Raw genomic sequence first — 27037 nt, 5'->3', positions numbered from 1 at the left:
TCCGCACTCATATTAACCAATTCTGTTATGTGACTGGTCAAATTGAACATTTTGAATAATATAGAAAAATATTCAAAAATGTTTATTTTATTTTATTTTATTTGCATGAATACTCTCCACTGCTTCATTACAGGGCATGTCAAAACTGAGCATTAATATTATTATTATTAGATGTGTGTGTTTCTCTCACCGTCATCATCATATCCGAGCTCCACACAGAAGCAGAAGCATTTCTCCTCCCCACTCATCCGCCGCCCAGGTCGGTGGTCTCGGTCACGGACGCGTCAGCCAGTCGGGGAGGTTCCATAGCCCCGGTGGAGGTGGAGAAGTAGTAGTAGTAGTTCCACCCACGGGGGCGAGGAGGACATGGAGGACATAGAGGACACGGGGAGTCGCTGATAAACAACTCCTCGCTGAAGCCACTAGAAGGTAAATTGAAAAAAATATATATATATTTTTAAAAAAAAAGAGGAAATAGTCGTTTTAAGGCGACGTTTGTCATCTTGTCACATCGCCGAGGCAACTAGCGGAAGTTAGCATAGAAGCTAGCAGACACCCCCCCCCCCCCCACCCCCACCCCACCAGCTTCGAATGATTCATTTGGTGTCTTATTAATTTTGGAAAATTACATTATAACATAAATACACTTAGACGAGTAAAAGGCGCTTGCTTTAGGGAGTAAATAGGCGGCGCATGTCGCTTATTACCGGTTGCCATTTGCCTGTGGTTTGAACGGTGAAGCCGATATAAAGTAAACAGCAGCTAGCCGACGGATGACAACGGCTAGTTAGCGGCGTCTCATTCATTTTGCACTTTCTTCCATTCTTCATTCACTTGTGTCTTAAACGTCCACCATTAGCCACGGCAAGAGAGCTTTTTCTCCCCTTCGTCTCTTTTCGTCCTTTCCCACAAATCTAGCCGTGACGTTCAAATGCCGTGGCGACGTTTGCCAGTCATGTTGGCTTTAATATGCTCACATGTTGGCTTTAATGGCTCAATTTCTTTTTTCCTAAAAGCCTCAATTTCTTTTCCCTACTTGATATTTATACAATATGAGGCGCTTTTGTGTTGTGTGTCAGTGGAAAGAATGCCAAGCCTGGAAAGGGCCACATAACAGTAAGTAGCAGCTTCTCAAAAGTGTGGTTCCCTGAGAGGAACTAGAAATTTGGAATTTTGGACCCTATTTTAAGTGGAAATTTCCCAAATTATTCGACTGCATACTTTCAAAGTAGTAGTAGGCAAAAATGGTTTGCAATACTGTACTCACTACAACATGTTATTAAGACAATACCAAGTAGATACAGGGCCTCTATCGCTGTCCCAAAACAACTTATGCAGTGCCTTGCTCAATGGCACCTCAACAGTAGTCAAGAGGCATACAAGCAGCTCTTCAACAATTAGTTGTTATTTTACATTTGTCCGAAGCGGGACATATACCTTCAGATAAGCAGCTGCCGCCATTTCAAACGCATCTTACATTTAAAGTTAAAAATATAAGGCTTACAGATACAGTTCCTGTGACCACACTTAGTCGAACATTCAAATCTCAAATCATCTTTATCTATTGAAATGAATAGTAACACAATGAATCCATTCCAGCCACCCCAAAAAACCCCGCCAAAATTATTTAAATGTGATTTGATAACAAAAAATGCACTCACTTATTTTACTGTATAAAACCCCACAATAATATTTGCCCTCCACAGAACCTGCAAACATGAAAAATGTGAGCAAAAAACACAACTGTAGGTAATCTCCTTCGTTGTTGTTGTTGTTGTTGTTCTGAGGGGTTTATTGGCTGTTGGAAAACCAGCTTAATGGTGCATTACCGCCACCAAACAATATTGTCCTTCCCATAGATATGAAGACTAGATACGGCAGTGTGATTTAGCATCCCGGGTAAGTGACGTATCTACGTGGCGGCCATGTTTGGAAGGTCGACGTTCCCATCAAAAGCAATGTGTGGACATTAAAATTAAGTCGTCATTTGCTCATTTCTCAACCGATTTTCATGTTTACTTTTTTGTCCATGGAGATGCATTTGCTATCAATACATAACATTTGAAAGAAAGCAAAAAAAAAAGTGCTGGCACCGTTGGGTCTTTTTTTTTTTTTTTGCCGTCCACACACATGGAATGTGCTGGCGACTTTAACCCACATAGCTTATCGTCGCCGTAGGCGGGCAGCTCATAAGGGTATGTTGTTTCTACCTCTTCTTATGTATGGTCCTTCCTCTGCAAGGAAACCTATGCGAATTGATGATCTGAAGTTCACTGCCGCCACCATCTAGCGGTGGGAGTCTGAACTGCACTGGCGTCTCAAATTATTGCTCGTATCTCAAGACAAAAAAATTGACCAAGTAAGACTTAATTTCATTCAGTGACATCCACATCACTCAGCAGGCCAGGCCCGCCTTTTGAACCCATACATACACAAAGTCACAGATAGTATAATCTCATATGTGAGGATGGTGACCCCATTTTGATAACAAGGATATCTGCAACTCACATACACATTTTGTTGTTTAAAAATGCTAAATATTTTTTGTCTGATTTAATCAAAGAGATAATTGGTAAAATAATCGATTCTAAAAGATATTCTACAATTGTGTCCTTACTCCCTAGTTCATGATCCTAACGCCTCACTTGAAGGTCTTGAGTTCAATGACGTATTCACCTATATTTGATGAAACTGAAAGTAACAGTCTCATTTCACCACTATCAATTAATATCAACGTTAGTCTCCATATAATCGATAAAGTTTGACAGACGCGGATGTCGTGGAGTTCAAACACAACGACATTTTCCCTGAGGCATTTCATTCAATTGTCACATGAGCATGACTATTTCCTAACCACTTACGCAAGACTGATGAAGCCCAGTCAAAACATCTTTGTCAACACGCATTAGCCAATATTTGCAAGTGCGTTAAAGATAGTGCGTATAGTACAATATCTTTTTTCTTTGGGGGAGGTGACTTGACTGTAACATCTGCATATCTCACTAGACTTCATTTCAGCCAGCATTGAAGGACTACGGTTACTGTGAAGTAAGCGCACTCATTTAAAGTAAAACAGACTACGTTGGTGCCCAGTTACTTTTTCCAGTGTTGGCGAGTGTTTCAATGCATAAGCATTGGTTCATATTTTATTTTACTACGTTTCTTCTTCCTGTTTTTTTTTTGTTCTTGTTGGCTTGGGAGCACTCTGGTATCAACTAATTTTTTGGCAACAAAGTGTTTTGAATCGGATCTTCCGTGACCAGCGTGGTGCATTTGAATCCATTTGTTTGTGCTGGTTGTTGGACTGGTTTCATTTTCCTAGGTTTGTACTTCCATTTTTTTATATACCTGTACAGTGTCACTTCCATTGGCTTGACAGGACGTTTAGCTGGTATCATCCAACTTTTTTCCAACAAAGGAGTTTGATTTGGTTTAACTGTGACAGGTGTGGTGCATTTGCTTCACTTTGAGTACATCTGTTTGGGCTGCTCCTGGTTTGATTTTGGTAGGTTACTACTTACTGTTTTTATTTTTTTATTTTTTTTATTTTTTTAAATTCCCGTTCTCCATGGTTTAATAGGACGCCCAACTGATACAAACCAGCTTTTTGTCAACAAAGGATTTTGATTAGGTTCTTGTGTGGCTGGTGTTGTGCATTTGAGTCTGTTTGTACCGTTACTGGTTTTATTTTGGTAGGTTTTACTTCCTATTTTTGCTCCCGTTACTGTTAGCTTGGTAGGACTCTCGGTTGGTATCAAGCAACAGTTTTTCAAAAAAGCACTTTGATTTGGATATTCTCTGACTGTGTTGTGAATTTGAGTCCATTTGTTTGTGTTGCTACTGGTTGTATCATGGTATTTATTTTTTTTTTTTTTTTTTACACTTCCTGTTTTTCTTCCCGGTTTATTTGATAGGACTCTCAGCTGCTATCAACTAATTTTTTGTCAACAGATTGACTCTGATTTGGATCTTCTGTGGTTTGTCCTTTGTATTTGAGTCCATCTCTTTTCAGGTGCGTCTGGTTTTATTTTGGTAGATTTCTCTACCTGCTTTTTGTTCAGGCACTTCTTCAACAAAACTTCGATCTGGATATCTTGTGACTGGTGTCGTGCAATTGAATCCATCTGTTTGTGCTGCTACTTGTTTGATTTAGGTAGATTTCTGCTTCCTATTTTTTGATTCCCGTTGGCTCACAGACCAATGTTTTGTAAACTAAGCAAGTACTTTGTTTTGCATCTTGTGTGACAGGTGTCGCACATTTGAATTATGCTGTTTAGCAAGAAGGTGTACCGAGTGAAGCGGTAGACTGATATGTTGACATCTCCAACTAGCTGCCATGCGCCGGTCACTGATCAAAAGATTATGTTTGAACATTTTAAATTGAGTTAATAATTGATTTCACATGGAATTATATTACAGTTAATGTTCAAAAATAGAGCTTCCATTTTTTTTATTTACATTTTTTTTATATTGCTGTCAGTGATTTGAGAACTGGTGTTGTCTGTCTGCGTCGCTCGATATTTCCATTCAGCACACTTGTTGATGGCTCAAATGAGTGTAACGTGATCTTTGTGTGTTTTGCTTAGCTCTTGTCACTCTGGTAGGGGAGACTGTTGTTGTCGCTAAATCGAAAACCAATTGTGCCGTGGGACTTCCCAGCACAAACAATGGTATTATTCTTGGGATAAGTACAGCTGTATTATGATAGTATTTTCTTAAGTCATAGAATCATATTTAATATGAATACTAACAATGAGATTTAATTCCTTATTGGTAGGGTGGTTGTGTTAAATGTATAGATATAGGTAGCAGTGCCTTCCAAGGCCCCTGAAGTTGTACAACTCTGAATTTGACGCTATTTCTTTTACAGTCTCAACTCAGATATAAGTCTAAAATGGTAATGGGTGCTGCTATAATTGTAAAACTAGAACCAAACAGTGTCTTAACTTCAATTACAAAGTTTTAATTCACAAACGGTAACTCGTACACTTGGTGTGTACAGTTATAGTACATTTGTTTGTATTCATTTTTTGTTTGGTTATGGTACAGGGGAACATCAAGTTTCCACACTGAACAGATAGTGTAAGTGCCACACAGCTACTCTGTAAACAGATAGAGTGCAGCTCCTCCTCTGGTTATAGAGGAAGTCCGGGTATGCGATATGCATATGGCAGTACGTCAAACTTGTTCACTCGTTTGAAACAGCATCACAACAATGTTTGTTGTCATTTGTCTTGACAGGCAACATTTTAACGCAGGAAGGGTCTACTGTATTTCTATTTCCATTGCATCCCATGGGGGAAAAAAAGGACTGAAAGTGCGAACAAATCGGAGGTCCCGGAACAGTGTGTGTTTCCCCCCTAGAGGTTTCTCCACTGCAGACATCTTCCTGCTTTGTGTAACTCAATATACAACGAACAATTGGACTCATTTTAGGACGCTGTATTAGTAAGTGAATAATCCCCTCCGGAATTACACCTTACAATACTTTCATCGTCCTGTATGTGCTGTCACATGCTTTGGATGCAGATTAATTAATGTGCTGCAGTAACCCAGAGCCATTGTACCACTTTATCCTATTGGTGGAAGCTGGCAGCAAATAAGAAGCCACAAACCGCCCCGATTAGTCACAATAACAAGCGGACGCAGCAATGATCATATCGTACATGTGACAGTGTGTGCAAGAATGTCATACCGCAGAGTACACCTTGTTATCAGGGGGGGAAAACACTGGGTAGTGAGTGTCGCCTTATCAGACATCAGCACATTAAACTGTCACCTCATTGGCTCAACTCTGAGGATACTGTGTGCTGGGGTTAAAAAAAAAAAAAAAACCTCAATTATTATGAAGTTTATGACACTGGTACATGAGCGCGGTGAGCCAATGTGGTGATAAGTCGGGGATAAATAAAGAGCACCCTCAAGATGGTTGGGTTACCTTATACAACAAGCGTGTGGTTGTCATGGTGGAGTGTCACGAGGCCTTGTGGACACCATGAAGAGACAAAGATCCTCAGGAACCCCCAGCACGGACGACAACACTGACAGCAGTGAGCTTGAGGACTCCTTAACGTTCAGATCCTCTTGGTCCCTGGTGAGTTGGTCTTACGCTACATTTCCAGCGCAGGACCTTTTGGGAGGACCGTTGTGTGTTTGCACCGGAACTATTGGCTACATTTAGCTCCAAGGCTTAAAAAAAGAAGACTGTTTGGTGCTCTTTAACTGTTCACATCTGTACTGTTTTGATTTCTCTTATTTCTACTAGACTTTACACCGATTTTATCGGCCTGATCGGTATTGGCAGATAATTAGCATTTTATGCTGATCGGCTTTAATGTCATAATTCGCCGATCCGATCAATGATGTCATTGATCATTGGGCTTTATCTTGCCAACTCAAATGCGACCGGATACACTCGTTACCGTGAAGACGACAACAAGAGCGGATCGCGCCGACTGTATTATAAGGACAAAATGCGAAAAAACGTGTTGGTGGTCACCGGTGCTCAGGACAGGAGAGGATGTTCGTTTAAGGCTTGCTTGTGGTATGTTCACGTACTGTTAATCTTTAGGGTTCAAATCGCTTCCTTCCACATTCCAAAAACATGCAGGTTCTTTTAGTACTCTAAATCTGAGGTCACCAACCTTTTGGAAACTGAGAGCTATTTCTTGGCTAATGATTAATCAGAAGGAAGGGCTACGCACACTTCTGGAATAACAAATTTCCTCCAATTATTTGGGTGTAAATGCCTCATAGTCATTGCATCCGCTAATTTGTTACCATGAATGCTATGGATTGGTCATGCGCTACAATTCTGCCTTTTGAACTATACTATTGTTTTTCTATTTACAAATTTACACCAATGCAAAGTGGAATTTGAAAAAGAATATCAACAAAAGAAGTTAGATGCTGCTCACTGGAAGGTGGCACCATTTATTTTTTTAGAATAGTAATGGAAAAAAAAATAGTGAGCTGTTTTTACAACAAACTACTCATATGGTCCTTGGTGGTTAGCTATTACCGGTGGGCACCGTTTTGGTGACCCCTCCCCTAAACTGTCCAGAGGTGTGAATGTAAGTGTGTATGATTGTTTTTACAACGGTCCGCTATCTTGTTTATACGGTATGTGGGTTGCCTCCATAGCGTAATGCCGCTCTTGCACACACGCTTCTCAAATCTAAGCAGCTCCCCTCTTCCATGGCTAGACTCTGAACTAAAGGTCAGCGGGAGATGTAAACATTTCGGGTTATGTCAACAAAGTTAGTGGATTTACAATCCCCTGTAAACTAGCCCCTGGCCTGACACATTGTCTTTGTTTGCTTCTTTTTGGAACAACATCAAGTTTATTACGTATGAGTAGCCAGTTTATAATTATTATGGTGATTTTCTTCTGGGATCGTACACCTTGTAAACCCGCCCGGCTCACGGGAGATTGGACTTTGCTCTCAGGTGGACACCATGAACTACGTGGGTCAGCTAGCCGGGCAGGTGCTGGTCACCGTCAAGGAGCTGTACAAGGGCATCAACCAGGCCACACTGTCGGGATGCATCGACGTCGTGGTCGTCCGCCAGCGGGACGACACCTACCAGTGTTCGCCCTTCCACGTGCGCTTCGGGAAGCTGGGCGTGCTGCGCTCCAAAGAGAAAGTGGTGAGTTCCCTTTACTGTTAGCGATGTTTGTTCAAGATCTGACCTCGTGGAGCTGATTTATGTTTCCTGTTTTATGGCGAGTTGTCAAAAGTCTTGCTCTGGTCACGCATAACGAAAACTAAACTCTGGGGCAATTTAGCAATGACCATCTTTCTAGTATATGTGGCTCAAATTTGGTAGCCTTCAGACAAAATCTTTAGCACGAGTTCGCTGTTGAAGGATCACCGGAAATGGCTGAAAATAACCCTGAAATGGGCGCTTAAAATACAATTCTTCCAGTGTCATTTTGCTGTTGTTTTTATGCAGAGAAGTGACCTTAGGAAAGGTGGAAAAATTCTGGCATTTGCAGGCTTTGTCTTCCCCTTTCTAGACGTTTTTACGACACACTCGCGGTAGTATTTATTTTTCTTTTTTTTCTTTTTTTTTGCTTCTTTCTTTGCAAAGATGAATGGTCTGCCAGGGAATCACACAGCAGTTAGTACTTTCTCACCGGCTCCCTAGAATGCTGATGCACTTGGAGGAATGAATGAATGGACCGTTTCTAGGGCAACGAGCACTACAACTTGAATGTGTGGGAGGGAGAGGAGACTGCGGGAGAAAAAGGCCGCCTGCGGCTGAGGGCATTTACTGCACCAAAATAAAGACACCTACTCAACTATGCAGTAATAGATATTTAAAATGTTTTGGTCTTGAAGTATGCACAGTGTTCCTGACTATATTGAGCCCACTGCGGTAGAGCAGCCTCCAGGTGGTCGTTGCAGAGGACTTCTCGTGCTATTGAGTTGTCACCCGCTTGGCAGGGTTAAAGAGGCCCCTCATTTATTTGGACTCATTAGTTAATTAGGCGTTAAAATTGGCCATCATCCCTTGCCACGCGTAAATTTCCTCGTAGCGCCCAGAGGGAGGGAAATTAAATCTTGTGACTGCCGAACGAGCCTCATTTTCTCGTGATGAGTTAACAAGCCAGAACAACATAGTAGTGTCATGGCTAGCACATCTGCTAGGCGAGAGGCTTTTTTAAAAGAAAGACCAGCTTTTTTGCTCTCCTTGGTCAGCACTGGTTTTCGCCTTGGAATTCTGCCATGGAGTCTTTTCCTTATTGCTGAGTCATGGACACTGAACTTCACTGAGGCAAGGAAGGCCTGCAGTTCATTAGATGTTTTCTCGGGTTCCTGTGTGATCTCCTGGATGAGTTCTTGCTGTGCTCTTAGGGTAATTTTTGTAGGATGGCCACTGCTTGGAACATTCACTACTGTTGCGTGTTTTCTGCATTTGTGGTAATGTCTCACCATGGTTTGCTGGAGTCCTAAAACTTGAGGAATGGCTTTGTGACACCAGACTGTAGATGTCAATCACTTTATTTTACATCCATCCATTTTCTGGACCGCTTTATCCTCACAAGGGTCGCGGGCGTGCTGGAGCCTATCCCAGCTATCTTCGGGCGAGAGGCGGGGTACACCCTGAACTGGTCGCCACCCAATCGCAGGGCGTTTATTTTTCATCTGTTCTTAAATTTCTTTGGATCGTGCCATTTTGTTACAGCTTTTTGAGATCTTTTGTCTGACTTCATTTTTTCACAGAGGTTCCATTTGAGTTATTTCTTGATTTAACACATCTGGAGGTAATCGGGCTTGGCTGTGGGCAGTGAAAATTAACTCAGCTTTCCCAAAAAGTATAATTTTATTGGCTGTAAGATATTTACAGTACAACATCAAAAGCTGCAGTTAATTCATGATTTATCAAGGGGGCAGTAAACTTTTTCCACACTGGGACAGGTAGTTGTGAATAGTTTTTTTTCCGTGGTAAATAATATCACCATTTGGGAACTGCCATTTTTTGTCGTTTACTTGGGTGATCTTTGTCTGATATTTACATTTGTTTGATTATCTTAAAGATTAAAGTGGGTTAACCATGCAAAAAAAAACGAGCATTTGAGAAGAGGGCAAATACTTTTTCACGGCGCTATATGTTGGGTTAATTGAAGACTCAAACTTGTTCATGTGAATATATCTGTGAATGGTTGTTTGCCATTTATGTGCCCTGTGATTGACTGGTGACCAGTTTAGTTTATACTCCGCCTTTGTCCAAAGTCAGCGGGGATAGACTCCAGCTCACCCGCTTAACCTTAATGGGACAAGTGTTATAGAAAATGGATCCATCCATTCCATCCAGTGAGTTCCCAGAGGTTTTATACCAAGCTTATCACTCCATATAAACTAAATCCAAATGACCCTATACAAGTGTCTCTATTGTGTTGCTCTCTGGTCATTGATATGTCTGTCTTTTTTTCATCAAGATTGACATTGAAGTGAATGGAGAGCCCGTGGAGTTGCAAATGAAACTCGGCGACAATGGCGAGGCTTTTTTCGTTCAGGAAACAGAGCAGCTGAATGTAAGTAAGATAACAAAATATGATTTATTCTTCAAAGTATTTACAACACCGTGACCGGTGTCCTTTTTCCTCCAAGTGTGTGGCATCCAGTCTCAAGAGTGATAACAAGCAACCTAAAGTCTTCAAGATGTAAATTGCTGTTGATCATTCTTTGATGAGACAATATATCGGCGCGTATGGATTTGTATATAAACAGTTGGCTCGCTGGAGTGCCTGCCCATCCATCAAGTTTGAAGTTATACAACCAAGTTTGTGTTAGCTGCCTTTTTCCCCGAAATGTGTCTGTCAGCAAGCAGTTCTCACACTGTTCTCACTGTAATGAAGTGCTGCCTCCGAGTGACAAAACAAACTGTGGTTTTACTGTCTTTATGGGTGCTCGCATTTTTTTCCCTTCACGCTCGGGGTACCGCTTGCAACCCCCCCCCCGTAGATCTATCCCCGGTTGTCATGGTTACGAGTTGTACATGGCATTGGCCCTGCAGTGGAGAGGGCAGGCTGAGCAGTGGCTCATTTTAATAATGCTGGACATTCTTGATCTTTTGAGTATTTTGAGGAAAGCATGTCACAGACATCTTAGACACCTGGGAACTGTTTTTAAATAAATAAATTAATTAAAATCTCGTTTTAAGTTTGTGCCTTTTCTGTCCTCCAGCAGCTTGTCCCTGCCCACCTGGCTACATCCCCGATCCCGACAGAGAGCCACCTTTTCTGGATCTCAGAGGTGGAGGGCCGGCCGTCGAAAGACTTGGAAGACGACGACCCGGCCGACCAGGAAGATCCACCCGCGCCGACCAGCGTCTCTACGAAAAAGAAGAAAAGACGGAAGAAGAAGCACAAAGGAGACCCCCGCAGAGAAGAACTGACTCCCCCCATGCCGGTTGCCCTCGCTGTTGCTGCTAATACACTTGCTACTACGACCAATGAGGAGATCTTTGAGATGGACCTGAGCTCTGACGAGGACACCACTGTGCCGCACGTGTCCAGATCGCCCTCAGTGTCCACAATACGAGACATTGACCCCAGGCTCCCTGCGGCCAGACACAACCTGGATGGTTATGCACTGTCTGATGGTGACTGGACAGCAAATGACAGGTGGGTTTATTGCCATTTACAAGGATTTTAAATGCATAACGCCATAGTCTACCATATAGGTGTGTACTTATGCCGCTGCGCAAACTAGTTCATAACCTCAGAATGTTGTATAACAGCACCGTTGTTAACCGAGGACCCCTTGTGTCCCCCTGATCTTGGGTAAGAAAAAAACAACAACAAATCGACCATTTGAGAACTATACATGAAATAGTAGCCGCATAGTCTGACAGCCTTGGAGCAAGTGAATACTTGGCCACAGCGTTCACACTGTATGTGACCAATTAGTTCCACCTCCAACTCCCCATGTACACATTATAATCCGGTTTTAACATAGAATTAACAATTCTCTGCTGACCAATCAACGGGCAGCCGTGTGTGAAGCTCCAACGGTACCGAAGCATTTGTACAAATAAAGAAGGCCTTAGTGTCAATAGATGGCAAGTATTTGAGAAAATATAGCACCTACCTCAAATAAACTGCCTCTTATCTATGTATTTCTTTCTTTGTACATTTAGCCATGGCTTATCACAGGCCTTTTCGCCAAAAAGTGACTCTGAACTGATGGTGAGACCCTCAGAGACGTTGCTGCGAGCCGAGTCGCACATGCAGTGGACCTGGGGAGAGTTCCCGGAAACAACCAGGGTAAGAAAGCAACCTTCAAAATGACTTTTTATGTTTTTGTTTTTTTGTGCCTTTTTTTGTGTCGCAAAACGGTGTTTTATCCACTGTTCAATCTCAATATCCAGGTCACCAAAAAAGACAAGGCAGAGCTCCTTAAAACGGTGACCATCACCCCTTCCGAGAGCACCCATTTCCGCGTCATCCTGAGCTCCGAGGCCATGGAGGATGACGGCGAAACAGACGACGGGGGCCACCCGGCGTGCGCCCTCGTCAAGCCCGAGCCACATGCTCTTACGAGCACCTACACAACCACGTGTGAGAATCTCGCCTCTCTCACGGAGTCCGTGGACGTGCTGCCTTACAGTGTGGTCACCTCCACCCCCGCCAACAGCCAGCAGAGCGACTCACCCTCTAAGAAGAAAGGTAGGTATGATTTGGTGTTCAGCATGGGTAGGGCTGGGCTATTCATCGATTTTATTCATTAGTTAGAGTTTATTGCTCAGGACAAATCACAGATTCAATTGCGCTGAACATTGCCAAAGACATGAGGCCTATTTATACGTTGCTAAAGCAGTCATTTATCGATATGTTGGAAACCTTTGACCCAGGGTATGTGCTCTTAAGCTGCAAATATTTTGCCACCTTGTCTCACCTGTACAACTCTGGGATGGGAAAAAGACTATGAGAGAGCTGGAGGGGGTGTGGCGTTACGCTAAGAAAATTTTAAAATGGACCAGCCGGGCCATGCAGTTTGACGGATATTTTATGTAAAATTGTATTTATGTATTTATTAGTGGTTTTCACATGTTTTGACTTTTTTGAACAAGAGGAATTATTTTCGCATTATCTGTAAGATATAAATACATAACATTCTGTGAAGGTTGATGCACGTTAATGCTAGGGGAAGAAAAACAACAACATTGAAAAAAACTGTTTCAAAGGAGAAATGAATCAAATCTGAGACAGGGATAAAAGCAAAAAGGAAAACTTTTTTAGAACAATGTCACTGTGATTTACTTTTTCGAAAAGAGAAGGGGGAAAATCAATTCAAATAGGGATTTCTTTAGAAAAAAATCTGAAATTATATTTTGAGGCCATACCTCTCAACCCTTACTGCAAACTGGTGACCAGTTTGTTTGTTGAATGCAGGTGTCCCGAAGAGGAGTCATCATCAGGGTCCTGAGGACATCTACCTGGATGACCTAAAGGCACTTGAGCCTGATGTAGCCGCCAGATACTTTCCTAAGAGGTTAGACTGCTGACCGTGTTAAAAGAAGACGATGTGATCTTACTCCGTGTTTTCTCGCTGCAGTGAGGCTGAGGCGGCCAGCAAGCACTGGATGGAAACAGAGATTCGCTCGGGTTCGCAGTCGCCGCAGTCAGTCGGCAGCGCCGCGGCCGACAGCGGCACCGAGTGTCTGTCGGATTCGGCCAGCGACCTCCCAGACGTCACGCTGTCGCTGTGTGGAGGCCTCACCGAGAACGCGGAGATCTCCAAAGGTAGTGGAAGTGCTCTTTAGCTGCAACTGCCTCTGGTTGTTATGGTAACAAGCCATTCTCACATTTAGGACACCCCGCAGTAGAGGGCTCATTTCTACGAGACCCTTCAAATGTAATGAGGCTGCAAAGCAGGCGTGTGCAAATGTAAAACAAAATCAATTAACCAGTTATTTCCTGAGATTTATAAATACATTTTTACTTTTAATTCACCAATTTTAAGGGGGGTGGGGATGGCTAAATAAATGTAACAAATATTACAATACTCTTGATAATTTAAATGCTCAGTGGGCTTGATTAAAGAACGGAGCAGGTGCCCACCCCTGCGCCAAAGATGGTGTGTTGTAATTCTTGAACCGAGGTATAGTTTGATGAAAACACGTCACATTCTAGAGATAAAATGTTATGTACATTTCATATCATAATTGACATGACCAAAATAATGACAATTATCGGTATTATCACAATATTACTACAAGAGAAAAAATCATAGCTGTACACACCGACAGCATTGCAACATGTATTATTTTAAATACAAAAAAATATATACAGGTATTAAGCAGGCTTTACACAATCAGGATTTTTGGGGCCGATCAACAAGTTTAAAAAAACGATAACCGATCCGATCACAAGATGGAGCAATGTTGCCATTTACGTGACTTGTTTATGTATTGTATATACTTGTGTACTGTATACTGATTACTGTATCCATCCATCCATCCATTTTCTGTACCGCTTATCCTCATAGGGTCGCAGGCGTGCTGGAGCACATCCCAGCTCAAAATTATTCTGTAGCATTTTAGACAAAAGTTAAAACATCAACGACCTCTAGGGGGCATCAAGGATTGGCCACTGACATAAGTTTAGGTCAGATCAATATTACAACATGACAGAAATAATGGGTGCTAACTTACTGGAATTAAATTACTTTGTCGCAATTATATTACTTTAATAAATACTGTTAATGACATGCTTACTCTGCCTTTCTCACTGTCCCGGCTATATGGACGGCTGTTGTCCAGAGTTTGCATAGGTTTGGCTTTTCCTTTTGAACGGGGCATGCTCCTCCTTGTGTACATTCTTCAGGTGCCCGATCAATTTGTGTTGAAGCATTTAGATGACATTCCCCACAACGTACTTCAGTTGTGCACAGACTGCAAATAATTAACGTGTTTTGTCTGAGACACTGCAAAATAGTTCTACACCAATGTGTTTTTAACCGACAAGATTGAAAAAAACTTTCTTGGCCGTCACAGAGTTGCAGTACTGCGCCACAAGAGACGTGACAAGGCTAAAAATAAACTGGCTTTTGTATTCATACGCGACAGCGACGCGGAGTTAAATGTCTTTTGCGGATTGATCGGATCGGCAAATTATGACATCAAAGCTGATCATCATAAAATGCTAATTATCGGCCGATACCGGTAACACCGATCAGATCGGCGTAAAGTCTTAGTATTAAGCAACCCTAAGTACTTTTTGACATTTAAAAATTACAAACGGCGACAACCAAAGTGAATTTTCATGTATGCTAGACTCCATGAAATGTAGATTTAGTAGAGGTAGGAACTCTATTTAACCATCAGTCTAATTCATTAGATGCTTTTTAAATAATGACATTTCAATGAAATAGAAATAAGTAATAATAAGCAATGTGCTTCAACTCTACTCAGCTTCATTCTACTTGATGCAAGCGTTAGCCGTTCCTACTTGGAGGCTTCAAGACAGGAGTGGCAGCACAGGGCAGCTTGTTCTGCGACTTGAGGGATGACGTTGCGTATACCTCCACTTCAGAGCAGTTTTGCCTCCGCTGCAGTATTGAGTTGACGCAACACTTGTCCTGGGTCTCGCCCACAGCAAAGCACATTATGTTGAATATGTTATTAAGGATAATTACAATTTAAAACAGTGATACTCGTCATTTGAAATTCATCACTATTTATTAACAGTTTCATCGCTTTCAACAGGCAGGTTAGTATAACTTGGGAAGTGTTTTAATCGGAAACAATGAAGACTGTCTTCTTTCACAGCTGACATAGCCGTTTTGAACTTCTGTAACTGTTCTCTTCTCTCCAGAAAAGTTCATGGAGCACATCATCACCTATCACGAATTTGCTGAAAATCCTGCAATTATAGATAATCCCAACCTTGTTGTAAAGATAGGAAATAGGTAAGCGTTGTTTAGTTTTGACACTCAAATGAACACGACTAATGCAGTAAATAACTGGTTCTCAATTCTTGGTGGTCATAGATACTACAACTGGACTCTTGCTGCACCTTTAATTCTAAGTCTACAAGCATTTCAGAAGAATTTACCAAAGGTAATTCGAATGTATTTCTCTGCTCACGCTCTTCACTATTGCCATTGTTGTGTATTTGAACACTGCCGTGTATGATTCAGGCTACAGAGGAAGCCTGGGTAAAGGAGAAGATGCCAAAGAAGTCGGGCCGCTGGTGGTTCTGGCGAAAACGGGCGGACAGTGCAATCAAGCAGGTTTGTGTGCTGTTTGACAACATTTTTGAATAGTGTGAAAATAGTTTCATAGTTCTCTGTTAATGTCAATGCAGTCTGAGACTAAGCTTGAAACCAAGGAGGAGTCTCAGTTGGGGGAGGAAGGATCCGCCATGACACAAGAGAATCTCACTTCACTGTAAGTGCTAGTCTATCACGCCAAATCCTATATTGTCTGCATATTTATTAGTACATTTAATTAAACGTATCTTTAAAGGACTAAAAGCACAGACTCGTCCAGCGACGAAGAGTGCAAGGAGGTGAGCGCCGCGTCATGTCAGGAGAGACACCAGCTGAGCGACGGTCAACAGCACGCAGGCCCGCACGCCTACAGGAAGTCGCTACGCCTCTCCTCTGATCAGATCGTGAGTGCACTTATAAATGGTATTGATTATACACTTACTGACCAACGTGGTATGAAGGGGGGGTGAATTATACAAAATACTAAATAAGTGCCTGTTTTTAGATCATTTGTCTGATTGGAGCTCCATCTGCTGGCTGGAATTGGTACTTTCCCCATTCAATGTGAAAAGCTTAGGTTGCTGATAGATGGGTAGATTGATAGATTATTTTAAGATTGATAGGTTAGTATCTTGATAGATTGAATAAATAAGTAGATTAATAGGTAGATAAGTAGATGGGTAAATAGATTGATAGACACATTGATTAATGGGTAGAATAATAAATTGTACGAGAAAGATGGGTAGATGGGTAAGTTGATTGATGTTACCGAAACAGTCAGTGATAAATTTAGATGGATCTGAACAAACCTTAATTTGAAACTCTTTCTTTCAACATTATTTGGTATGTGTTTGTTTGTTTTTGTTTGGTTTTGTTTTTTGCCTCCTGCCAGGCCAGTCTAAAACTGAAGGAGGGCCCCAATGATGTGACGTTCAGCATCACCACGCAGTACCAGGGCACGTGCCGCTGTGAGGGCACCATTTACCTGTGGAACTGGGACGACAAAGTCATCATCTCCGACATCGACGGAACCATCACCAAGTAGGCTCCACACCAAGTCGGTGACATGCACTCCTCTTACAGTCATTCAATGTACATGTGATTGTAGATTCTCAAATCACGTGATAAATGATGGTATAATTCACTGACCCACAGAATTTTGTAATTGCCTATAGATGCCACCAGATGGTGGCAAAGCATCAGTCAATCCATCCATTTTCTGTCCCGCTTATTCTCACTAGGGCAGATTTTTCTATTTGACGAGGTTATGGTGTGACTAAATGAAGCTCCTACCCTCAGTTCAACATAGTTCCTTGGCACAAAGATTTCAACAGAGCTGTAGTTTAATGTTAGGCATGGCTTTGGCCTGAGCTCAAAAACAGCAAATAGCCCAAACCGGGATCACTGTACGTTCTCTGTAAGCATCCGTTTAACTGAGATTGGGATATACTGTCAAGAGACCACACATTAAAAAAATAAGACTCTTTCATGCTAGTTATCTTTTAGATGAATGCAATTAAGCACCGAGATGGTTTGATGCATTTTCCCTCAAGTAAAATATATGCTGTAGACATGTTTACCCCCCTCAAAATACCACTTATTGTCTCATTCTAATGTGATTTCTATTTACGCCTTCACTTTTTAATTAGCTTACAGCTCACCTCCGACACACCACTGATGTCTGTTTCCTTTCTCCGAAGCCCGCTCGGCGAGGGCGCATAGGTGGCCCGCACATCAAAAGAGCCAGATTGACTGCGGCTTATTATCTGGCGTGACCCCATAGGAGTTCCGTGACATGTGGCTTCCGTTAGCGTGGCGCTCGCGAGGCTCCGTAATGAGCTCATTTACATTTGAGACACTCCAGCCTTTACCACAAGCAGCTAATGTGACTTTATACGAGAGCGCTATGTACTGTTCTCTCTTGATAGTCACTTCACTTTGTTTCTGTCATTTGCAGGTCCGACGTGTTTGGCCAGATTCTGCCGCAGCTTGGGAAGGACTGGACGCACCAGGGGATCGCCAAGCTCTACCACTCAGTAGCCGAGTAAGTGCACAATGACCAGTGGCGACAGGGGAAGGAGCATCTGGGTTTGTTTCACAGTTGTCACGCTGCGGGGTTTCCACTTATAATGGCCCAAAATTTATGAGGGTTGCTTTAAAAGGAGACATACTATATTATGTATTTTTTTAATAGTTTAAGAGACTTCCCAGATGTCCAAATAAAGGGTTTCTGACATCTTGTCAAAATGTATAAAAGGAAAAAGAATTACAGAATACTTAATATCTACTGCTCACACTCTGGTTCAAATCACTCATTTTTTTGGGGTGCGGTTCTGTCTCGTGCTAAGGCGGAGCACGGCTTTTATTACCATGATGACTGTGGGAGTGGGGGAAGCGACCAACTCAACAATTTATTGTGGTGTTTTTAGTGACTTTCTGGAGACTGAGACTCCCTTCAAAGAGGAGATGCTCACGTCTTAGTGTCTCGACTGCATATGAACGGCGTTTGTGCCTAATTAACCTGGCTAAGTAACCAATGGACTTCGACACAGAAAAGAAATGGAAGGATTCGTGGGCCATTTAGTATGATTCACCTTTTTGCTGATTTAAACGTGTTAAAACTTATCCAATGTAGGTTGAGATATGCTAAGCAGATACATAAATATCCAGGGTGGGCCAAAAGTAGATGCAGCTTTCCCTTCCTTCCTTGACTTTTTATTCTTTCATCATTACTTCTATCCGTCCTTGGCTGAAACCTACTTTTCTGCCCTTCTTCTTTCCCTTCTTACTTTATGACCTTCATCCTGCCTTCCTTCCCCTCAGACACACTCTCGTCCTAGCAGCTTTTCCTTCCTTCCTTCCTTCCTTCCTTACTTACTTACTTACTTATTCATGCACCCTTACATTCTTCCTTTGCATAAACATCTTCCCAGAACATACAGACACAACACAGGAATGCAGAACTGAGACTCAAACCCTGAACCTCCGAATTGTGAGGCAGACCACTTTCTCCACCTAGCTGCAACGTGATGCCTTAATCGTAATGTTCTGATGCGGGCTGTGTTTAATTACGTTTTTTTTTTTTAATGCCAAGGGCCAATAACAGATGAACCGCGGGTCGCAAAAGGCATACTGCAAACTCTGATATAGCCGATTTAATTAGAGTGCTATTCTTAGCGCTTTGCCACTTTCTTTCCTCTCCGTCGGCAGGAACGGCTACAAGTTCCTGTACTGCTCGGCTCGTGCCATCGGCATGGCTGACATGACGAGGGGCTACCTGCAGTGGGTCAACGATGGCGGCACCATCCTGCCCCGCGGGCCCCTCATGCTGTCCCCCAGCAGCCTTTTCTCGGCCTTCCACAGGTAAACTGAACTCTCTCTCTCTCTCACTCACTCACTCACTCACTCACTCACTGGCGCGCACACACACACCCAAACCCCTCTTGTCTAATCTGTCAATAGACTGTGGCCATGCCGTGTCTTAGTTTGTTTACTTGGACAATAAACTCATCCCCAAAATCGATACCTCCCCTTTTCCCAAGAAAAAAAAAAAAGTGATGGCTAAGAAATTACCTCATTGTGACAATTAGAATCAGAATCATCTTTATTTTGCCAAGTATGTCCAAAAAACACACAAGGAATTTGTCTCCGGTAGTTGGAGCTGTTCTAGTATGACACCAGACAGAATTAATGTTTGATTGAGCATTTTAGCTGCTAACCAAAACTATCTCTGAGATGGATTTAAACGTGGAGTCTTAACCGCTGAGTTAAAGATCATTTTGAAGGGACGGCGTTCAACTCTGTTGTGTGATTGCGTCACAATGTTGTGGGTGTCGATGTTTGTTATTTTCTCTCGTTGTGCTTAAAATGCTGCTTTCAAATGAATTGTGATATAACCTCTAGCATTGCTTAACACAGTAAAGCCCGTTTTTTTTTTTTAGGGGCTAGGGACTCAGCCCTGTCGTTGCAAATTGCAAAAATCCAAGTCACCCACACAAAAAGGTTTGTAATTGCCTATAAATGCCACCAGATAGCTGCAAAGTGCTTTTTTTTCTTTTCGACAAGGCTATGGCCTGACTAAATGTAGATCCTCCCCTCATTTCACCAATAGGTGCTTGGGGACAACAGATAGCACCAGAGCAATATTTTATACATATTAAACAGCCTCCAACTCTGCTCTAAAGAAATATGGTAGCCTGTAGATTTTGGCATCCTCATATGGGTCAGGCAGGGAATAGCACACTCGATGCACCTAATTTGGGAGGCCTCCATTGTAGAAGAACAGGACTCAGAATTCTTTCTCCTCTTCCATCAGTTGATTATGATAAGCCGTATGTGCTAAGATAGTTTCAAGATAATTTGGTGTCAAGTAAGGCTGAAGTGACACAATTCAGATTTTGGTTTGCTCCCAAGTGTCACAGTTGGGACATATGCGAATAGGATATCTTCAGATAAGATTCAGGCCTCTGATAGATAGATATAAAAATCCCGATATCTATTGAATATCTTGCCAGTGCGAGTGCAATGTAAAACCACAGATTGGATATACACAAAACACAGACAAATAGGTTAAAAAAAACACCCACTGTAAATTTAAACTACAGTGGAAGCGTTCGTAGACTATTAATTGTAATGTGCTATAAAAATGCTTCATTAGAAGTGTGTCCATCATTAAGTTGATGGAATAATTTCAGTCGGGTAATGTGCAGGTTACCCTCATATAAATTAATGGCGTGAAGAGTCAGCCAGTTCTAACCAAAGGTTAGTATCGTATCGTTTAATATTTGTGTGTTGTGTTTGTGGAGTTACTCCCATGCAATTTGGGCATCTGTGCATGTGGGCTGTTTCATGTGTTCAGTCAGTGTAAACACAACCATTCCGGATATGTGTCACTTGAAGTGTACATGGAAACGGACAGTCCCAAAAAAAAAAAAATCTTGGACCTGTAATGGTAATCCAGTCTGTCTCCCATGCCTCATCATGGGCTTTTGTGTATGCGGACTGGAACCAATAACATTTGGTTGACTGCTGTAGTTTGATTTTACACAGAGGAAGCGCCAAAGCCCTCTGGCATCCTCTGTTGTCATTTGTCCCAAATGTACTATGTGTTGCTCTAAATGCAGCTCTGTATTATAGAGCATTTCCACTTTAATTACACTGGATGGGAGCGGGCGTTGTCCGCTATGTTTCCTGCTGCTGTGTCGTCGTCGTCTCCGCTCGTAACCACAGCAACGTCCAAGGTCTCGCCAACTACATCTGTCATAATAGCCCTTCGTTTCATTTGTACCGGGCACAGGGAAATTCTTGCTCCATGTTATGCCTGTCCAACATAAATGAAGCTATAATCATCCCATCTCGCATTCCTTCAGGGAGGTCATCGAGAAGAAACCGGAGATCTTCAAGATCGAATGCCTGACTGACATCAAGAACCTGTTTCAGCACAACAAGCAGCCGTTCCACGCCGCCTTTGGCAACCGAGCCAACGTGAGTTTGCACCAGACACACGGCCACAAACGCAAGACGTCAAGTGATCTAATGCAGAGAACATCTCCAGCCGCACCAACACAAGCAGATGACTGTGTATCTCCCAAGAAAAAGTGACACGCTCGCTTAACATCCAGTCTTGACGTGTCCTCATGACGCACACTCGGCGGCAAATAATCTGGAAACTTTTTGCTAATATGAGCCTGAGTATTATATAATCAAGTATGAGCTCGTTTTAAATATGTATACACTCCTTATTGTGTGTTTACAAACTCCCTCGGGACTTCTGCTGTTGGGATACACGCACACCAATGTTTTTTAACCAATCTTAATTTTAATAACATGACTGATTCAGTAAATTATCTGTCCACTGTATCATGCAAACTGAAACTTTGCTACATGTTGTCTGTGCAGGACGTGTTTGCCTACAAGGAGGTGGGCGTTCCCGTTTGCCGGATCTTCACGGTCAACCCGAAGGGAGAGCTGATCCAGGAACAGACAAAGGGAAACAAGTCCTCGTACGTACACCTGCCAGCCAGTCTTCTAAACTAATTGCGGTGGACATTTTAGTTGGCACAGAATGAACATTGTCACTTTCCTAAAAACTGCTGTAAAAATATTATACAGGAGTCCCTCGTTCGTGATAGGTGAAAGTCTGTCATATAGAGAGACCATACAATTTTTTTCTTTATAGATTACACCTTAAAAAAATACATGCTTTCAACGCTTTGAAATTTGACAAAATACTTTTCAAATCAAATCAATTGGAATGCAAATTTGTTTTTGTGATCATAAAATGTATAGGTAATAAAATGAAAAAGAATTTCACCTTAAAAGTACACATTCCACATGATGTAATCACATTGAAAGTTACTTCAATACACTTTTTAAACGTATTGTAAACATATTACAATACCAAACAGATTTACATTTTAGAGAAATATCTGCGCTATAGTGGGACCTTGATAGTGAAAGTGGCTCTGGATCTTCACCCTGTCTACCTGATGTAGAAACTCGATGTATGGGTGCTTATTATGCAAATTAGCCCCATCTGTACTGTTACCTAACAGACGGGTGGATGTGCATAGTGACTCACTCACAGATGCATTTTCATCAATAGGCAAATGACCAAATTTTCAGCGGAACCTCAATTTACTAACACCGCTGTGCACGAACAAACTGCTTCAGTTGGGGAACAGCATCAACGCTCATTGTGCCGAAACTCACACCGCGTGAACGTTGTTGTTTGCTACGTGCGTGTGTTGGCATTCAAGATACAACTTTTTGTATGCAAGCAATTAAAACAAATCCCCTTTAAAGAGCAACTGTGCTTTGTCCAGTTATGGCAGGCTGAGCGAGCTGGTGGAGCACGTGTTTCCGCTGCTGAGCAAGGAGCAGAACGAGGCCTTCACCATGCCCGAGTTCAGCTCCTTCTGCTTCTGGAGGCAGCCCATCCCCGCCGTGGACCCCGCGGACCTGCTCTGATATTCGCTCAGGTACTCGCGCTCTCTCGCACACGGAGAAGGCCAAGATGACGTGTATCGCACTTAAAAGGATGGCCAGGGGGATCACAAGACTTGCTCTTTTTTTTTCCTGGCACCATAAACACAAAAGAAGACACCCCTGAGAGTTTTGCTTTTGCCAAACAAAACGCCGCCATACAGACGCACCTCTGGACCTGCTAATGGCTGCTGCGTTGCGGTACAGTGAGAATGAGTCACGCTCAGTATTCAAGGTCATGTCTCCACTCTCTCAACACGGAGCAGCTACTCCTTATATCGAATCGGCTCACTTAAAGGACAATAGAAGCATATAACGCTCTATTTATGATGCTCAACAACCCCCTCTGCTGAGTCAATATTATTATTATTTATGATTAAGTGATATGTTTAAGTTATTACTGATCGTGATGCTTTTTGCTTTGTCATTTACAGTCACGTCGTTGGACAACATTAGCACTAAATGCTAACAGGAATGCTTTTTGCGTTGCTTTGTTTGAAGTCAATAATAGTACACGTTTTATAAGGTACACCACATACATTCCTCAGCATATATACTGTTCAAAAGTTTGGGCTCATCTATGAAAAAACTAATTATTGTCATTTAAAGAAAATGACAAACACTTCAGTTTCTTTGTGTCTTAATGAAGATTTCTTGGCATGCCATAAACCGATAACTTTGCAGTGGTGTGTATAAAAATCCAGTCCAGACATTGTGGTTAAAAAAAACAAACGAAAGAACTGCTTTTCTTTAAAAAAGACATTTCTGTTATATACAACAGTGTGTTTTTTCATGGAAGATCAGAAATAATCTCAGTGACCACAAACTTTTGAATTGTGTATATATATTTATATATACACTGAATGTGTGTAAAGAAGCTTCCATTTGAAGGATTTTGACATAATACAAAGGAGAGGTATTACTTGATGATCCAAACACACTTGGTCTTAAAGCTGCAGTGCACACCTCACACAGCAGTTAAGAATTTATGTTTAGCTTCTTTTCCATAGCGGAGAAGCTAAAATGACGTTTAAGAGAAAAATGCAGTGTATTCGGGATGTTAATAAGCTCAAACGCAACGCTAACTAGCATCAACGCTAACCCATCGAGCATGGGTGGGTAACCTACAGGAGCCGAAAAAACCTCAGAGGAAGTGTTGCAGAAAGGACAAAAAATGTTCATCATATATAAGCAAAGATAGCATTAGCTTAATAGCATAATTGCACATCATTTTTTTTATCTTGTCAAAAACAAGAAAAGAAATGACACATATTTCAACAAGAAGAGTCCTGTTGCCTCAATTCTTGAAAGATTAAGAATCCATGCTGACATAAAGAAAAAAACCAAACAATTTTTAGCAGGCAGATTGATATTGTTTGTTGATATTGTGACAGTAAGTTAAAAAGGACACAGACAATTTTGCTATCAGGCTAACGATTTGTTTCCACGTATGTTTTCGTACGACGAAAGGTAATCACTTAACACCGCTCTAGCTTATTTGTTAGTGCTGTTTCAAATGTGTTTATTTGTAACTTCTTAAGTTGTATTGTGTTCAGCCACACGCACACACGCGACGTGGTGTCATGTGCTGAGATGATGGTAGACAGACAACAACAACCTTTGCCCCCACGCGAAGAGCCTGCAAAATGGCATCATCAGAGCCCGTATTAGAAGCTCAGGGGATGTATCCGTCTTTAACCACAGTTTCATAGACCCAAGAAAATTAAATGTCAACAGCCCCTTTCACACCGCCTTCCCGTTAAGCTAGAGCCAACCCTATTTTTGCCTGTGCCTTGCAAATTGATACTGATAAACTGAAAGTGAGACGTTGACCTTCACGCAGCTTTTACAGCTTCCCACATTTAGATAATTAGATGCGTGTCAGGGTACAGGATAGGGACTGTGACTTTCGACAAAATGGTGTAGCCAGTGAGACTCTGGTGGTGGCGTCCCGCTATCCTATGTTAACACGTAGAAAGACGGCAAATTTTTGGGTCAACTTCTACTCCTTCATCCCACAGTGGTACCTCACACACAGGAGAAAAAATAAACTAGAATATAACATAAAATACTCGTCTCAATTGCTTTCGACACAAAAAAGGGTGTGGTCAGGGACTCTGATGTTCAACTCGATCCTCAATCTCCCGTATTAGAATTGTTCCGTCCGCTTCAACCCCCTCAAACTTCACACACAGGTGAAAAAGTCGAGGAAATCCCTGCTGAGACGACATAAAATACTCCAACCAACAATTGCTTTCGTGACCAGCGAGTCTCTGTGCTAAACTTTACTCTTAGCATCCCTCTATCCTGATACTACGTCATAAATAGGCAAATTGGCGGGTTGACTTCAGCTCCCTTCATTCCACATGGACATAAGATACTTGGACAGCGACAATTGCTTTCGACACATTTTGCCAGTGAGCATTGGGTGTTAAACTTCATAAATCCCACCTCTGTTATGGCTCCGATGCTATCTCCGTAGGGTGGAAAATGCGACATGCTATAAATACAGATATTTTTCTTATCTTGTTAGAACAGCAAGTGGTTCATGTGCACACGAAGTGCTTTGTATAGGTTTCCGTTAGTTGGCAAGTGAACAAGGACTGAACATGAAAATCAATTTTAAAAAGGAAAGCAGGGCTTTAAGCACAAACAACACCAATGACTGCATGGTCAGTATCACTCATTGTTATTGCATCCACGGTTGAGTCACGTGCATCCTCTGGTTAGCGATAAATAAACATAAATAAATCCATTCTTTCTATGAAAGTAAACCATCTTGTGTGGACAGCGCACACGTCACCTTCGGAACCGTCCCGCCCACCTCACACACGTCTTTGTTATATTGTACTACAAACCTACAAACAAAAAGATCCACTCTATAGGATGGGCGGATGACTCTGTGTTGCCTTTCATTTATTGTTCTCGTTCTTGTCATTTCTTCGAAAGTGAATGATGCTTGCTTCTGTGTGTGTCCCACCCACACAGAAATGCCACAGTGTTCATTTATAGGTTCAAATGTGGTTTAGAGTATCTCCAAAACGACAAATTGTAAAGAGGAAATGCGTATTTAAAAAAAAAAAAAAAAAAAAAAAAAAAAAAAAAGGAGAGAAAATAGGCCGAATGGATTCTGGCTGTTATGGTATCATTTGTATTCAATAAAGTTTCTAAATGAGTATGTTTGTGTTTGAGCTCTCATTTTGTCTACAGCACTTCACACGCCCCTTTCCGCACCTGTACAACTCACTACTACTTACTTAACTCGTTATTTCAGTGGACCCCGCGTACTTGCAGTTTGGTGTTTTTTTTTTTTTTTTTTTTTTATTGTAACGTGACAAAAAGGAGTGTGAACATTTTTAGTTTTGTTGTCATGGCAAAATAATGGCTACAGTATGTATGTATGTATGATGATTGTATTGTATCGTCGCTTTACTTGAGATACTGTCGCCTGTAAACACGCCCAAAAATGTCAAACTAGCTGTACACCGCATGGTAGAATGCTGTTCTGGAACACAACTGTCTGCATTAGATTTTTTTATTTTCATACAAAATACTGTCTACTACTGAAGAGTTGTCCATACTTAACCACAAAGTTGTGTGCGTGTGTAGGCGGATGTTCCACCTACACGCTCAGCCAATCACAGTTGTAGCAGCAGCCGTGTTGGATTGGTGATTGACAGCGGGTCTGTATAGATAAGATGGCAGCGCCCATGTCTGTTGGCTTGCGAGAATTTCACTAAACTAGTAATAAATACGGCATTAAAACCAGTGGAGTCCGTAACAGCTCTGTGAAATGTTGCTAAACCGATCTACGACTGCCCACTGTGTTTGTGTTACACGGTAACAGTCACACTATTGACTGTTAGAAAACTACAGTTGCTTGTTTAATTTCAAACTCAGCTTGCTGCAAAAGTAGTAACGTCATACACGCTGTGATTGCGACAACTATGAGCCCGTTGCCGTCATACTGGGCAAGGGAGACTTGAATCTTGCTCTCTCGTCTACTAACAGCTTCACGCAACATGTGCAACAAGAGGGAATAAAACTGCACCTCCTGTATGCTAAATGGCAATGTCAATGGAGCGCTTGTCTAATTTAATTTGAAAACGTTTTATTCAGTTATGTATGATTGTATCATTGTAATTATTGTCTTTCATGTTTCATGTACATCACTTTCTGACAGCTACAGTTTTTTAAGTGTTATGAAATAAAGTTTGGTTGAGCTGCTGAATATCCATCCTATCCTGGAGCCTGTTCCAGGTGACTGGGCAAGAGGCAGGGTACGTCGCTAGCCAAATGTAGACAAACACGCGTTCACACTCACACCA

The 27037-nt window shown here is 41.9% G+C and overlaps 1 protein-coding gene across 6 annotated transcripts; it reads left to right on the top strand.

The window, feature by feature from the left end:
• Positions 1 to 218: 218 nt before the first annotated feature.
• lpin2 (lipin 2) lies at positions 219 to 26940 on the top strand. Of its 6 annotated transcripts, XM_061796277.1 has the most exons (20): positions 5727 to 6094; positions 7450 to 7650; positions 9947 to 10042; positions 10695 to 11134; positions 11650 to 11776; positions 11881 to 12178; positions 12905 to 13004; positions 13068 to 13255; positions 15329 to 15422; positions 15504 to 15573; positions 15654 to 15746; positions 15821 to 15903; positions 15982 to 16129; positions 16618 to 16766; positions 17683 to 17769; positions 18936 to 19088; positions 21095 to 21209; positions 21624 to 21727; positions 22550 to 22705; positions 22824 to 26940. In XM_061796277.1, exons 1-19 carry the CDS (start codon positions 5996 to 5998, stop codon positions 22692 to 22694), a joined length of 2790 nt encoding a protein of 929 aa, XP_061652261.1. In that variant the 5' UTR covers positions 5727 to 5995; the 3' UTR covers positions 22695 to 22705; positions 22824 to 26940. The 6 variants fall into 6 exon arrangements, with proteins under 6 accessions (XP_061652265.1, XP_061652267.1, XP_061652266.1 ...); XM_061796281.1 differs by lacking the exon at positions 5727 to 6094 and adding an exon at positions 219 to 429 and having other exon boundaries at positions 22550 to 26940; XM_061796283.1 differs by lacking the exon at positions 5727 to 6094 and adding an exon at positions 2919 to 3048 and having other exon boundaries at positions 22550 to 26940.
• Positions 26941 to 27037: the final 97 nt, after the last annotated feature.

This window comes from Phyllopteryx taeniolatus, chromosome 14, assembly GCF_024500385.1.
Source record: "Phyllopteryx taeniolatus isolate TA_2022b chromosome 14, UOR_Ptae_1.2, whole genome shotgun sequence".
In the NCBI taxonomy this organism is placed as follows: Eukaryota; Metazoa; Chordata; class Actinopteri; order Syngnathiformes; family Syngnathidae; genus Phyllopteryx; species Phyllopteryx taeniolatus.
Note: the sequence above shows the minus strand (reverse complement) of the source record. Positions and strands in the feature narration are given on the sequence as shown.

What these genes read in the sequence shown, in the direction of transcription:
- lpin2 (XM_061796277.1), top strand. Translation starts at nt 5,996, where the DNA reads ATGAAGAGACAAAGATCCTCAGGAACCCCCAGCACGGACGACAACACT. An exon ending in TCAGATCCTCTTGGTCCCTG is followed by an intron (nt 6,095 to 7,449) that starts GTGAGTTGGTCT and finishes CTTTGCTCTCAG; the next exon opens with GTGGACACCATGAACTACGT. An exon ending in GAACGCGGAGATCTCCAAAG is followed by an intron (nt 13,256 to 15,328) that starts GTAGTGGAAGTG and finishes TCTTCTCTCCAG; the next exon opens with AAAAGTTCATGGAGCACATC.